This window comes from Anomaloglossus baeobatrachus, chromosome 7 (assembly GCF_048569485.1).
Source record: "Anomaloglossus baeobatrachus isolate aAnoBae1 chromosome 7, aAnoBae1.hap1, whole genome shotgun sequence".
Taxonomy (NCBI): Eukaryota; Metazoa; Chordata; class Amphibia; order Anura; family Aromobatidae; genus Anomaloglossus; species Anomaloglossus baeobatrachus.
Window position 1 is genome coordinate 57,581,772 of NC_134359.1, and position 16,360 is coordinate 57,598,131.

The window sequence follows — 16,360 nt, forward strand, 5'->3', positions numbered from 1 at the left end:
GGGACGCTCCTTCCTGACTCCGTCCTGGGTGATCCTCACCACGGATGCCAGCCTCTCCGGTTGGGGAGCAGTTTTTCTCCATCACCGAGCACAGGGCACTTGGACTCCGTCCGAATCAGCCCTCTCGATCAATGTGCTGGAAATCAGAGCTGTGTTTCTAGCTCTCCTAGCCTTGCACCACCTGTTGGCGGGCAGGCACATTCGAGTCCAGTCGGACAACGCGACGGCGGTTGCATACATCAATCACCAGGGCGGAACTCGCAGCCGCCTGGCGATGTTGGAGGTTCAACGAATCCTCCAGTGGACGGAGGACTCCAAGTCCACCATATCAGCAGTCCACATCCCAGGCGTAGAAAACTGGGAGGCCGATTATCTCAGCCGACAAACCGTGGACAGCGGCGAGTGGGCCCTGCACCCGGCAGTGTTCAGGTCAATCTGCCGCAAGTGGGGTACTCCGGAAGTGGATCTAATGGCATCCCGGCACAACAACAATGTCCCGGTTTACGTGGCTCGCTCCCACGATCCTCAGGCCTTCGCAGCGGACGCGCTGGTCCAGGATTGGTCCCAGTTCCGTCTGGCCTACGTGTTTCCCCCTCTAGCTCTCTTGCCCAGGGTTCTGCGCAAGATCAGAATGGAGGGCCGTCGGGTCATAATCATTGCTCCGGACTGGCCCAGGCGAGCTTGGTACCCAGACCTGCTCCGCCTGTCCGTGGAGGTGCCGTGGCATCTCCCGGACCGCCCAGACCTTCTCTCTCAAGGTCCGTTTTTCCGCCAGAATTCTGCGGCTCTCAGATTGACGGCGTGGCTCTTGAGTCCTGGATCCTGACGGCTTCAGGCATTCCCTCTGAGGTCATCTCCACTATGACTCAGGCTCGAAAGTCTTCTTCGGCCAAGATTTATCACAGGACTTGGAGGATCTTCCTGTCCTGGTGTCGCTCTTCCGACCATGCTCCTTGGCCGTTCTCCTTGCCGACCATCCTGTCTTTTCTACAGTCTGGTCTACAGCTAGGTATGTCCCTCAATTCCCTCAAGGGACAGGTGTCGGCTCTGTCGGTATTATTCCAGCGGCGTATCGCCCGACTGGCTCAGGTGCGCACCTTCATGCAGGGCGCAGCTCACATCATTCCTCCTTACCGGCGGCCTTTGGATCCCTGGGACCTTTAATTTGGTCCTCACGGCCTTACAGAAACCCCCCTTTGAGCCTCTTAGGGAGGTTCCCTTGTTTAGACTTTCACAGAAAGTTGTTTTTCTAGTAGCCATAACTTCTCTCAGGAGAGTTTCTGATTTGGCTGCGCTCTCTTCGGAATCCCCCTTTTTGGTGTTTCACCAAGACAAGGTGGTTCTTCGTCCGACTCCGGACTTTCTCCCTAAGGTGGTGTCTTCTTTCCACCTTAACCAGGACATTTCATTGCCCTCTCTTTGTCCGGCCCCTGTGCATCGCTTTGAGAAGGCGTTGCACTCCTTGGATTTGGTGCGGGCGCTCCGAATCTATGTGTCACGCACCGCCGTTTTTAGGCGGTGCACCTCACTTTTTGTGCTAACTGCGGGTCAGCGCAAGGGTCTCTCTGCTTCTAAACCGACCCTAGCTCGTTGGATTAGGTCGGCTATTGCCGATGCCTACCAGTGTTCTCAGGTGCCCCCTCCGCCAGGGATTGAGGCGCACTCGACCAGAGCTGTCGGTGCCTCCTGGGCTTTCAGGCACCAGGCTACGGCTCAGCAGGTTTGTCAGGCTGCCACTTGGTCTAGTCTGCACACCTTTTCGAAGCACTACCAAGTGCATGCTCATGCTTCGGCAGATGCGAGCTTGGGCAGACGCATCCTTCAGGCGGCTGTCGCCCATTTGTGAAGTTAGGTTTTGCCTACTTCTCCGTTTGGTTTATTTCCCACCCATGGACTGCTTTGGAACGTCCCATGGTCTGGGTCTCCCATAAGGAACGATGAAGAAAAAGAGAATTTTGTTTACTTACCGTAAATTCTTTTTCTTATAGTTCCGACATGGGAGACCCAGCACCCTCCCTGTTGCCTGTTGGCAGTTTTTGTTCCGTGTGCTTTCACTGGCTGTTGTTGTAGACAGAGTTCCGGTTTTTCCGAGTTTTACTCTATCTCTACTTATGGGTGGATGTCCTCCTTCAGCTTTGCACTGAACTGGTTAGATTGTCATCCAGGGGGTGTATATAGCCCGGAGGGAGGAGCTACACGTTTTGAGTGTAGTACTTTGTGTGTCCTCCGGAGGCAGTAGCTATACACCCATGGTCTGGGTCTCCCATGTCGGAACTATAAGTAAAAGAATTTACGGTAAGTAAACAAAATTCTCTTTTTTTTTACGTTTGATTATGGACCCCGATGTCCTGAGTGGCCGCAGATCTCTTGACCTGAACTCATCAGTCGCATATATGCCATGGCTGGTCGGCATTACGTGGTCTATACTCAGATCTTATACACAAGCCTTAAGGGTGGTTTACACGCTGCGACATCGCTAGCGATGTCGCGAGCGATAGCACCCGCCCCATCGTTGGTGCGATATGTGGTGATCACTGCCGTAGCGAACATTATCGCTACTGCAGCGTCACACGCACATACCTCATCAGCGACGTCGCTGTTGATGCCGAACAATCCCTCCTTCAAGGGGGAGGTGCGTTCGGCGTCACAGCGACGTCACGAAACGGCCGTCCAATAGCAGAGGAGGGGCGGAGATGAGCAGCCGGAACATGCTGCCCACCTCCTTCCTACCTCATTGTCGGTGGACTCAGGTAAGGAGATGTTTGTCGTTCCTGCGGTGTCACACACAGCGATGTCTGCTGCTGCAGGAACGACAAACTGCAGCAGTAACGATATTTGGAAAAGGAGCGACGTGTCAACGAATAACGATTTTTCACGTTTTTGCGCTCGTTCATCGTCGCTCCTTGGTGTCACACGCTGCGATGTCACTAACGGTGCCGGATCTGCGTCACTAACGACGTGACCCCGACGATATATCGTTAGCGATCTCGCAGCGTGTAAAGCACCCTTTTAGGGATCATTTAGACCAGTTTTTTTTCTTGTACAAGTTCTGTGTTTTTTATAGATAGACTTTAATAAGTACATGTTCTACAGTGCTGTCACATGTCCACATTTTTAAAATTTACCGTATTTTTCGGATTAGAAGACGCACTTTTCCTCCCAAAAATTTGGGAGGAAAATGAGGGCTGCGTCTTAAAATCCGAATATAGCTTACTGGGGTGGTGATGGAGAGGGGTCACTGGTGGCAGGACAATATTGTGCTGCTCTGTGCGGCGCCCGGCACGGCTCTGTTCAGTGGCTGACACGCCACTGTGGGGCGGCTGGTGTGGATCTGTGGGGCTGTTGGTGCGGCTCTGTGCGGTGGCCGGAGCGGCTCTGTGCCACGGGCGGCGCATATCTGTGAGGTAGCCGGCGCGGCTCTGTTCGGCGACCGGTGTGGATCTGTGGGGCGGACGGTATGGCTCTGTGGTGCAGCCGTTGGGGATCTGTGGGGCAGCCCATCGAGGTTCTGAACGGCCGCTCGGTGCTGCCTGGAAAGGCTCTGTGCGGCGGCTTGTGCTGCTGTGTGCTGGTGCTCAAGATATCAGTGGTAAGTTCTTCAAATAATGGCGCCCATAGTCGGCGCATGCGCAGATTGAGCTCTCGGCTCAAGCTCCGATCTGCGCAAGCACCTACTGGGCCGCTATTTCCTTGAAGCCCGCACCGCAGAGATCTTCAGAATGGCCAGTGCCCGCAGCGAGCACTAGCACACAGCAGCGCCAACCACCCCAGCAAACAGCACACAGCAGCGCCGGCCACCCCAGCACAGCTCCGCAGTGAGCATCTGGGCCCCCCTCTGCACTGCCCGTAGCATGGACCTGCTCCACCACCGCCGCTGGCTTCTGTGACCACCGCTCCACCACTGCTGCTGCCCCCCACCGGTAAGACACCGGATTATAAAACGGACCTCAGATTTTTATTATTTTTAGCTCTAAATTTGGGGTGCATCTTATAATCTGGTGCGTCTTATAAAACGAAAAATACAGTATTTTCTTTTCCTTATTTTTTTTTTTGGCTGACCAAAAGATCTATACAAAGGCACAAAGACTTGCATCAAACTCACCAGTGCAAGACTATGGATCCGTGAAAAAAATCGGACAGCACTCTGTGTGCTGACTTTTTTTTTTTTTTTTTTTCCATGGACTGTTTCATAGGAAAAGGTGAAGAAACCGCTAACTGGGTTTTTTTTTTGGTTTTTGTTCACACATCCGGCTTTTCGACGGTTTGCCGGATTCGGCGCACGCCAGTACAGTGTATACAGTATAATGGCAGCGCGACAAGCGCCGGTCACATGCTGTCATGTGACCGGAGCATGTGACCAGGAAGTTGTCGTGCTGCCATTGTACTATATATACTGTACTGGCGTGCGCCAAATCCGGCAAACCGGCGAAAAGCCGGATATGTGAACCTAACCTCAGTCAAGAAAAACTGGTGAAACTTAGACCAAATTCTGACATTGAAACTCCGATAAAAAAACACTGATAAAACTATGTCCGGCTTTTCTCATACATGCAAAAAACAGACCTCGGAATCAGGCCTGGATTTTTAATAAATTGATTATCACATGATCCACTATTTAGTAAAAAGTCTATCCTTGGGGTTTTCTTTAACAGGTGATCCAGTAGTGTATATATAATAGGTGTTTGGTTTTCAGTGTTATCATGGCTGGGTACATCTCCCTTCTGTCTTTTCAGTGTATGCAACAACAATGTGTCATAGGGGAGACGTGTAATTGGAAAGGAGAAACCGGGATCGTTGGTGACTTTCCATTTGGACTCCCCTGTAACATCACCGTGACAGGTACAGACCTTTTTTTTTTTTTTTTTCTTTCAATCTATAGCTATAGTATACATACTAGGAAAAGTTAGTATACTAGTATCTTCTGAAGTGTCAGATATTTGGACATGAGATTTCTTCATCGTTCCTATGGGAGACCCAGACCATGGGTGTATAGCTTCTGCCTCCGGAGGACACACAAAGTACTACACTAAAAAGTGTAGCCCCTCACTCCGAGCATATACACCCCCTGGTTAACCAAATATAGCCAGTTCAATGCTTTGTGTTCAGGAGGCACACATCCACACATGCATTCTCATCTGATTTTGATTTTTGGAAAGAGTTTGAAGAAAAGCGGGTCCAAGCCTGGACTCCCGGCATGTCCCTTCTCACCCCACTGTGTCGGCGGTGTTGTTAAGGTTGATTTCAGGGCTGGAGCCTTACATGCCGCGCTCCTTCACCATCCCTCCGGGGCTCTGGCTTGAAGTGGGAGCCAGAACGGTTCTCCCTGCCTTGCAGGAGACCGGTCTCCATCCGCAGCCCTTTCAGGATCCTGCCGGACGGAGCACTCATAAAAAAATAAAAAAATGCAGCTACATTTATTGGAATAGGCACCAGTTCTGATTGGAAGTTGTAGCCCCACCTACGCCCGTATTTTATTTTTTTTTATTTTTCCCTTATTGTGGACACCTTTTCTAAACCAAACACATGGAAATAAATTCACTCCAACAATACTTATAAGGCTATGTGCACATGCTGTGTTTTTTTGATGCTGCGTTTGTGCGTTTTTTGCCACTAAAAACACACAAAAACGCACCTGTGGCAAAAAAACGCAGCAAAAAACGCATGCGTTTTTACCGCGTTTTGGTGCGTTTTGCTGCATTTTTGATCTGTGTTTTTATGCGTTTTTTCAATGCATTGCATGGGGGGAAAACGCAGGAAAGAATTGACATGTCCATTTTTTTTTATTTTTTTTTTAAGCTCAAAAATGCAGCTTAAAAAAAAGTTGTGTGCGGACAGCAAAAATGAAAACTCATAGACTTTGCTGGGGAAGCAAAGTCATGCAGTTTTGAGGACAAAAACGCACTGTGTGCACATGGCCTAAGTCTTCCATTGGTGTCATACATGGAACTTCCTTTAAAAAAGATTCTTCCCCCAGGTAAAAGGCATCCATCCATCCATTGTCAGCTGTTTTGGAAGATCGATCTTTCTTCTTCTTGGGACGAGAGATATTTTGAATACCTTTTCCTATGGATCGTTTCTTGGTCTGGAAGTGTCATGGCGTGTAATATGGAGGTTCACCTAACCTGGCCCTCAGACTAGGGGACCCTAATCTGTCCCTTATTCCAGAGGTACACCTGATGGTGGCGAGGTCTGGAACGACAGCATGATCCTTAGGGGCACTTTGCACACTACGACATTGCACGTGCGATGTCGGTGGGGTCAAATCGAAAGTGACGCACATCCGGCGTCGCTGTCGACATCGGAGTATGTGAATCGTTTTTACTACGATTTAACGAGCGCAAAAGCGTCGAAATCGTATGATCGGTGTAGCGTCGGTCATTTCCATAATTTCGGAATGACCGATGTTACGATGTTGTTCCTCGTTCCTGCGGCAGCGCACATCGCTGTGTGTGAAGCCGCAGGAGCAAGGAACATCCCCTACCTGCGTCCCGCCGGCTATGCGGAAGGAAGGAGGTGGGCGGGATGTTTACATCCCGCTTATCTCCGCCCCTCCGCTTCTATTGGCCGCCTGCCGTGTGACACCGCACGACCCGCCCCCTTAGGAAGGAGGCGGGTCGCCGGCCAGAGCGACGTCGCAGGGCAGGTAAGTGCATGTGAAGCTGCCGTAGCGATAATGTTCGCTACGCCAGCAATCACAAGATATCGCAGCTGCGACGGGGGCGGGGACTATCGCGCTCGGCATCGCTAGCATCGGCTTGTGATGTCGTAGTGTGCAAAGTACCCCTAACTCCTGAAAGCCCTGGTCTAATACCCCCACCCAGGAATGGACTGGGACAGGAGAAATATAACCCACAAATAGCAACAAACAGGGAAAACCAAAGCTCTAACTCACAGCACGCACACACCGAGGCAAAGACAATACATGTTCTGGGAGAAATAAAGTAGAGGGAGGAAATAAACAAACAACACATACCAAGTAGCATACAAACAAATCACCAAAGCTGGATCAAATGCACAAGACCGGTGTCGCTGGAGCAAAGCTAGAACTATTATCGACATTGGACCCCAGGTTTTACCATCTTTTAAAGGGTGGAGTCGGCTGTGATAGGTCTTCCATAATCTGTGCTCACAGCAGCAATTCAAACAACTTAAATGCACCAGGAGACGTGTCAGACTCTGCAGTGTGAACAGAGTCTGAAGATGACAAGCCACCTGGTGAGTTAGGAGCAGAATACCTCATGGCAGGAAGTCTTTAGACACCTTCGGGTGGTCTTCACAAGGTGAAATAGTACCCCTAATTTGGTGTCAAAGACCTCCCATACACCGTTGTTGTATTCTGCTGTGCACAAGTTCCAAAAATTGCTGTGCATGGATAGGCATCTTTTCTTTTTGGAGAAGGCTGTTCTGACTGATAAATATCCTTAGTATTGCTGGGACAGGGTAGCCATCTCTAAGGGCATGTGCCCACGGGACTATTTACACGCGGATTTTGCCGCGGAAAACCTGCGGATTTTTCTGGATTTTCCCGAAAAATCCGCAGATTTTAGCATGTACAGACACTCCCCATGTTACCCTATGGGACATGGGGAGTGTCTGTGTCCACGATGCGGATAGTGCAGCTGCGGAATCTCCTGCGGATGTCCCGCAGCCGCACCTAACTGCAAGTCAGTTATTCCTGCGGAATTACCTGCGGAAATCCCGGCCCTCCGCTATAGAGATAGAGGCCGGGATGTCCGCAGGTAATTCGCATGCAAGTCTGCAGGTTTACCGCTGCTATATCGCTGGCATCCCGCAGCTAAAAATAGCTGCGGATTGCCGGCATGCAGCTGCGGAAAACCTGCGGCCGTACCTGCGGAGACATCCGCAGCTACGATCTTCCGGGGGCACATAGCCTAATAGAGAACTAGTTTTCCTGCAGGAGAACATATTTTTGTAACTTTTTCACCAGGGAACATTGCCTGATCTGTAAGCCTCACTACTCTGGCTGGTTCGGTCATAACAGACCTTCATCAATGTGCTATTACGATGGTCCTCAGCATCTCATGGAGCTGTAGTCAGCGCTATCTGAAATTACGGTATCCACCGCTGTTTTAAGCTGAGCGTTAACGTAACACAGCGGGGAAGATGCTGAGGACCATAGTAATACTGATGAAGGTCTGTTATGACCAAAACATCTGTGCTGATCTTTCAGTTCTTTCAATAAAATCAACCACTTTATCGCAAGATCTCAATGTCAACGTCTTAAGGCCCCGTTACACGCAACGACGTATCTAACGATATATCGCCGGAGTCAATTATTCCGTGACGCACATCCGGCATAGTTAGCGACGTATTTGCGTGACACCAACGAGCGGCCGTTAACAATGGAAAGTACCAAATCGTCCATCGTTGACACGTCATTCATTTTCAAAAAATCGTTGGTTGTTGAGGACGCAGATTGTTCGTCGTTCCCGAGGCAGCACACATCGCTATGTGTGACACTTCAGGAATGACTAACTACAGCGTACCTGTGTCCTCAACGAGCACCGAGGTGGGAGTGACGGAGATGCAGCTGCTCTCCGCCCCTCCGCTTCTATTGGCGGCCCGCTCTGTGACGTCGCTGTGACGCCAATCGAACCTCCCTCTTTCAGGGGAGGTTGTACACCGCCCACAGCGACATAGTTAGGGAGCGCTGTGCATGTGACACAGACAAGCGAGGTTGTGCGCCATGGACAGCGATTTGCCGGTGACGCACAAACAACGGGGGCGGGTGCCATCGCTAGCGATGTCTCTTCGTGTAAAGCCTCCTTTATTGTCATCTACGACGGGTCAGGAACCTACTTGTGCACCACCTACAGAAGTGTCATGATTATCTACTCTACTCCAGTTGGTGGTCTTCACAAGGAGAAATAGTCCCCTATAGACATGTAGTACTGGGCACTGAGACAGCTGACCTTTCATGATGTAAAGCAAAAAAAAGTCTGTTATTGCTCAGATTTTGTTTTAGTGCAATTTTTTTTTTTTTTTTAGTTTTTACAAGGGGGAGTGGCTCAAAGGGTAATTAAGTTGAGAAGCCTAAAGACAGCCCCTGAAGAACCCTGTGAGTCACATCGTTGGGGGACAGACAATAAAAATTTGCACTCAACAAAAAACGTCCATATCTCTGGAACCGTATGACGGATTTAAAAACAAAAAACAAAAGTGGAACGCTCCGGGGAGCAGCTGGAATAAAATAGGATAAACAGCTGGACACTTTAGTTCTAGCGATTGGTCCTCTTTTAGTGGGTTTTTTTTTGTTTACTACATTTTATGCATGGGTTCTTTTGTTGTGTTTTTTTTTTATTTAAAACGCAAATTAAAAACTGCACCAGCAAAACTTATAAGATTTTATTAATCTCACACACACACTTTTATTTTTTCCTGACCTGAAATGGAAAATTTGCTGCGGTTTTTTTTTTTTAAAGAAGTAGTGTGTCAATTCTTTAATTGTTTTTGCAGCTTTTTTTCATCATTTTGAAAGCAATGAGAATGCAAAAACGCAACTGCATTTTTTGCTTTATTTATTTTATTTTTATTTGCTGCTTTTGTGGTGATTGAAACTAACTTTATTTTAACCTGTACCGTAGCCAATTGACAAGCTAAAAAGCACAGCAAGACCTGCTTTTTGGAAGCAGCTTTATTTACTGACAAGAGAGCAGCTTTTGCTGCAGTAAAAAAAGCAACATGTGAACATAGCCTAAAAGTGTTTTCCAAGTTTTACCAACCATGTATTTTTATAAATATGCGCAAATTTGGTTTTTTTTTTTTATTTTGTGTTTTTAGGATTTATACTGTGAATAAAGTTTGATTAAAACTGCACTTTAATTTGTTGCAGAATATTGATGAAACTTTCTTTATCGTTCCTTATGGGAGACCCAAGCCATGGGTGTATAGCTTCTGCCTCCGGAGGACACACAAAGTACTACACTCAAACGTGTAGCTCCTCCCTCCGGGCTATATACACCCCCTGGATGACAATCTACCCAGTTCAATGCTTTGTGTCAGGAGGATCACACACACATGCATTTTCTGATATTTTTTTTTTTCATTTTTATTTTAATTTTAAAGATTTGGAAGAAAAGCGGGTCCAGTCTGGACTCCCGGCATGTCCCTTCACACCCCACTCTGTCGGCGGTGCTGTTAAGGTTGACTTTATAAGGCTGGAGCCTTCACATGCCGCGCTCCTTCACATCCTCTGAGAGGCTCTGGGTTGAAGTGGGAGCCATCACGGTCCTCTCTGCTTGCAGGAGACCGGTCTCCATCCGCAGCCCTGTCTGGTTCCTGCTGGAAGGAGCGTTAACCCCCACTCAGGGACTGGCCCTGCGTCTCAAAAGCTAAGTATTGAGACGTTTTTCAGGGGTCCCGGGTACTTTTATTAGGGGGACAGTATGTGTTTTATCGTTACTGTAAATTCCGGCCGGTTCTGGGGGTTTCCCCTGAGAACCGCGCCGAAGGTGCCTGCTCGTCGGCCGCATTTTAAAATCTAGGCCCCGGCTTCAGTTTGGGCCTAGTTTCGGTTTCGGCTTCTCTGCATGTTTTGCATACAGCGCCGCCCACCGCCCGACCAGCAGAGGGGAGGGCACTCCTCTCTGGGGAGATGTTCCCTCCCCTGTATCTCTCCCTGTATCTCTCTGCCCTCCGTTTTTCCCGCTCTTGGGCTTATACACGCCCCCCCTCCTTCTCCCAGCGCCATTTTCTCAGCGTTCTTACACTGGAAGGCGCTGGATGCTGCAGCTGCATACTGTTAGGAAGGCTGACGCTTCACTGGGGCTTTGAGCTGTGGAATCCGGAGGGCACACAGAGAGCGGGCTGGTAAGCCACAACCTTCGGTTGTGGACTTTTTATTACACTCTCAGGACATTCTACAGGAGTGTATTCTTGCTGCAGAGCTTCCACCTCAGCAGCATGTCAATCACCGAGCACAGGGCACTTGGACTCCGTCCGAATCAGCCCTCTCGATCAATGTGCTGGAGATCAGAGCTGTGTTTCTAGCTCTCCTAGCCTTTCACCACCTGTTGGCGGGCAGGCACATTCGAGTTCAGTCGGACAACGCGACAGCGGTTGCCTACATCAATCACCAGGGCGGGACTCACAGCCGTCTGGCGATGTTGGAGGTTCAACGAATCCTCCAGTGGACGGAGGACTCCAAGTCCACCATATCTGCAGTCCACATCCCAGGCGTGGAAAACTGGGAGGCCGATTACCTCAGCCGTCAAACCGTGGACAGCAGCGAGTGGGCCCTGCATCCGTCAGTGTTCAGATCAATCTGCCGCAAGTGGGGCACTCCGGAAGTGGATCTAATGGCATCCCGGCACAACAACAAGGTTCCGGTTTACGTTGCTCGCTCCCAAGATCCTCAAGCCTTCGCAGCAGACGCACTGGTTCAAGATTGGTCTCAATTCCGTCTGGCCTATGTGTTTCCCCCTCTAGCGCTCTTGCCCAGGGTTCTGCGCAAGATCAGAATGGAGGGCCGTCGAGTCATACTCATTGCTCCGGACTGGCCCAGGCGAGCTTGGTACCCAGACCTGCTCCGTCTGTCCGTAGAGGTGCCGTGGCATCTCCCGGACCGCCCAGACCTTCTCTCTCAAGGTCCGTTCTTCCGCCAGAATTCTGCGGCTCTCAGATTGACGGCGTGGCTCTTGAGTCCTGGATCCTGACGGCTTCAGGCATTCCCTCTGAGGTCATCTCCACCATGACTCAGGCTCGGAAGTCTTCCTCGGCCAAGATTTACCACAGGACTTGGAGGATTTTCCTGTCCTGGTGTCGCTCTTCCGACCATGCTCCTTGGCCGTTCTCCTTGCCGACCATCCTGTCTTTTCTACAGTCCGGTCTACAGCTAGGACTGTCCCTCAATTCCCTCAAGGGACAGGTGTCGGCTCTGTCGGTATTGTTCCAGCGGCGTATCGCCCGACTGGCTCAGGTGCGCACCTTCATGCAGGGCGCATCTCACATCATTCCTCCTTACCGGCGGCCCTTGGATCCCTGGGACCTTAATCTGGTCCTCACGGCCTTACAGAAACCCCCCTTTGAGCCTCTTAGGGAGGTTCCCTTGTTTAGACTTTCACAGAAAGTTGTTTTTCTAGTAGCCATAACTTCTCTCAGGAGAGTTTCTGATTTGGCTGCGCTCTCTTCGGAATCCCCCTTTTTGGTGTTTCACCAAGACAAGGTGGTTCTTCGTCCAACTCCGGATTTTCTCCCTAAGGTGGTGTCTCCTTTCCACCTTAACCAGGACATTTCATTGCCTTCTCTTTGTCCGGCCCCTGTGCATCGCTTTGAAAAGGCGTTGCATACCTTGGATTTGGTGCGGGCGCTCCGAATCTATGTGTCACGCACCGCCGTTTTTAGGCGGTGCACCTCACTTTTTGTGCTAACCACTGGTCAGCGCAAGGGTCTCGCTGCTTCTAAACCGACCCTAGCTCGTTGGATCAGGTCGGCTATCACCGATGCCTACCAGTGCTCTCAGGTGCCTCCCCCGCCAGGGATTAAGGCGCACTCGACCAGAGCTGTCGGTGCCTCCTGGGCTTTCAGGCACCAGGCTACGGCTCAGCAGGTTTGTCAGGCTGCCACGTGGTCCAGTCTGCACACTTTTTCGAAGCACTAACAAGTGCATGCTCATGCTTCGGCAGATGCGAGCTTGGGCAGACGCATTCTTCAGGCGGCTGGCGCCCATTTGTGAAGTTAGGTTTTGCCTACTTCTCAGTTTGGTTTATTCCCACCCATGGACTGCTTTGGAACGTCCCATGGTTTGGGTCTCCCATAAGGAACGATGAAGAAAAAGAGAATTTTGTTTACTTACCGTAAATTCTTTTTCTTATAGTTCCGACATGGGAGACCCAGCACCCTCCCTGTTGCCTGTTGGCAGTTTTTTGTTCCGTGTGTTTCACCGGCTGTTGTTAGTAGTCAGAGTTCCGGTTATTCCGAGTTTTACTCTATCTCTACTTATGGGTGGATGTCCTCCTTCACTTTTGCACTGAACTGGGTAGATTGTCATCCAGGGGGTGTATATAGCCCGGAGGGAGGAGCTACACGTTTGAGTGTAGTACTTTGTGTGTCCTCCGGAGGCAGAAGCTATACACCCATGGTTTGGGTCTCCCATGTCGGAACTATAAGAAAAAGAATTTACGGTAAGTAAACAAAATTCTCTTTTTTGTAACCAGTGTACAAAGTGTGAATACAGTAGTTTTGCAGTTAAAAATTGTCATCAGCAAATTACTTGTTTTGTCATATTTTACTATAAATAATACAAATTTAATAATATAGTATTATATTTTAACAACTGGCCCCCCCACCCCAAAAGATTACATTTTTCAAACTGTTCACTAGGCCTATTAGGCTCATGAATCCTATTGTTTTCTGTAGCTGCATGAATCGCTCAGACCCAATTGATTTCTATAGAAATATTTACTGCTAATGCTATGATCTGGGTGCAGGGATGGGGAGGAGGTAAGCTGTGAAATCACCTGTTGTGAAATCACCTGTTGTGAAAGGTGGATCCTGTGTTTTCAGCTGTGTATAGAGATGTTACCTGTCCTTTGTAATAATGTCTGTAATGATAATGAGACTACTGAAAAGTCACAGGCATGGAGCTTAATGTTATGGCTGGTGTGAAAACTACATAAATGGATAATGTATCTTTAAAATAAAACAACCTGTTTTATATAATAGTTCATTTGTGATTTACTTATTCCATTTACATCCCAAGTATGTGATATCTGTTCTATTCTGGATTTGGCAGCATTTAGCTGTGAATTCTGGAGAGCAGCTGCGGTAAACTTGCTGACAGACCTGTGGAAATATCCGCGGGTACATTGTCCCGTGGGCACATAGCCTTAAGCTCTATGGGCAGGACACTGATCTCCCTGAAAATCTGCCTCCAGAGATTACTTTAAATGATAGGAGTGTTACCAGAGTGAGACATGTAGGTCAAGAGAGTAGACTGTCAGTCATTACATGTCTCACTGGCAACACCCTTTTCATATACAATAATCTCTGGATCAGTGTATGGGACAAAAAAGGAGGATTAACCCGAGCTGCCCTGTGGGATAAAGAAAATGATCACTTGAAGATAAAATTGTGATTTATTGTTTTACACGTTCCGGAGTATTGAAACTCCTTCAGGAACCAAAAGCACTGATGCACATCCGGAAGGAGTTTCAATACTCCAAAACGCGTAGAACAATGATCACTCGAGGATAAAATTGTGATTTATTGTTCTACGCGTTTCGGAGTATTGAAACTCCTTCCGGATGTGCATCAGTGCTTTTGGTTCCTGAAGGAGTTTCAATACTCCGGATTGTGTAGAACAATAAATCACAATTTTATCCTCAAGTGATCATCTTCTTTATCCCACACGGCAGCACGGGTTAACACTTTTCCATCTTCCTGCAGTACACTGATCATATTAAGAAAGACATGGATTTCTCTGGAATAAGACATCAGATCGTAGATATTAAGATATCGTTTTATTCAGCTTTTTATGACCTTCATGTCACTATAGATGGCTTAGGAGGGTTGATCCTACTGACTGATAACCTTTAAATGGATGCAATGTCATTTGCTTGAGCCCAAAGAGCAAAGTATTCTAAAGCGAGGGTCACACATAGCAACGCAGCAGCGATCACAACGGCGATCTGACCTTATCAGGATCGCTGCTGCGTCGTTACATGCGCCCTGGTGAGCTGTCAATCAGGCAGATCTCACCAGCGACCAGTGACCAGCCAGCAGCGACGTGTGGAAGCGATGCTGCGCTTGGTAACTAAAGGTAAATATCGGGTAACCAAGCAAAATGCTTCGCTGGTTACCCGATATTTACCTTGGTTACCAGCGCACACCGCTTAGTGCTGGCTCCCTGCACTCGTAGCCAGAGTACACATCGGGTTAATAAGCAAACCTTTGCTTATTTACCCGATGTGTACTCCGGCTACGCGTGCAGGGAGCGTGAGAGCGGCGGACGCTAGTAACTAAGGTAAATATCGGGTAACCAAGGAAAGTGCTTCCCTTGGTTACCCGATATTTACCTTGGTTACAGCTTACCGCAGGCTGCCAGAAGCCGTCTCCCTGCTCGCTTCAGTTCGTCGCTCTCTCGCTGTCACACACAGCGATCTGTGCTTCACAGCGGGAGAGCAACGTCCAAAAAATGAACCAGGACATTTAGCAACGAGCGGCGACCTCACAGCAGGGGCCAGGTCATTGCTGGATGTCACACACAGCGATGGTCGCTGCTACGTCACAGAAAATGGTGACTTAGCAGCGACGTCGTCGTTGTGTGTGACGTGTCCTTAAGTGACATTGCTATTGTACATGTTGCAGTAACCTTTCTTGTGCCATTTTGGCTTTCAGAAAGACCTCCAGTTCTATTTGAAGTGGCTTGTTTTGAAAATGTTTTACAAGTTGGTGGCTATCCCTGGCATTATATCTATACACCCAATAAGAAGGAGAAGGGAACGCATCACATTTGCTCCATGGACGACCACAGCCTGGTAAATAATCCACTTGTATGCAAATGCCTGTGTCTCTATGGCCTCGTTCGTGTTGCACATACATGTTGTATCAGTGTTTCTTTTTTTTTTTTTTTCACTGCTAGAACACATATCCATTATAATCGATGCTGCTGTTTATATGTCTGTTTTTCACAGCCCATGTTTCCATGCAAAGCATACGGAGACCTGTCCGTTTTTTTCTGGCTGAATAAGGCCAATACAAATCTATGGGTCCGTGATAAACGTGTACAGCACAGGGATGGCATGGATGTGCGGCCCTTGTTTAATTTTTCAAATTATAAGAGAAGATTTGTGATTGATTTATTTTCTTTAATCATCTGTAGAAAATGCAGATGTGCCACTGATGCACAAGAACTGAAGGCACCGGTACCATATTTTTTATTTTTTTTTTTTATGTCCATGTTTAAACACGGACATGTGAGTAAAGCCATATGCATTTCTGGTACAGGACCATATTTTTGGTTTGAGTTCTGTTCATGGGAAAAAAAACCCACCAGCATTCAAACCAGTACAGTGGAACCTTAGATTAGGAGCATAATTGGTTCCGGGAGGGTGCTCCTAAACCAAATTACTCTTATATTAAAGCAAATCTTCCCATAGGAAATAATTGAAACGCCGACAATTCGTTCCACAACCCAAAAATATTTACTGCATTTATACAAACTTATTACAGTACTACAATATAATGTCCTGTTTTCATATATTACAGGACACTAATACAGAATACTGTACAGTAAAAAAAAAACTCAAACAAATTAAACTGCCCTTTAGCTTACAATAGAATTGTTGGTGTGTGGGAGGTAGAATACAAGCAATGTGCTGCACTGGTTATCAATAAGAAA

General features: G+C 48.3%; 1 protein-coding gene across 4 annotated transcripts in view; it reads left to right on the plus strand.

Moving 5' to 3' along the window:
• DCAF17 (DDB1 and CUL4 associated factor 17) overlaps nucleotides 1-16,360 on the plus strand; it is a 114,464-nt gene that overhangs the window by 49,937 nt on the left and 48,167 nt on the right. For all 4 annotated transcript variants that reach the window (XM_075317323.1, XM_075317325.1, XM_075317326.1 and 1 more), the window contains exons 9-10: nucleotides 4,734-4,839; nucleotides 15,358-15,497. In XM_075317323.1, the coding sequence (XP_075173438.1) occupies nucleotides 4,734-4,839; nucleotides 15,358-15,497 (246 nt within the window). The remainder of the gene's footprint in view (nucleotides 1-4,733; nucleotides 4,840-15,357; nucleotides 15,498-16,360) is intronic.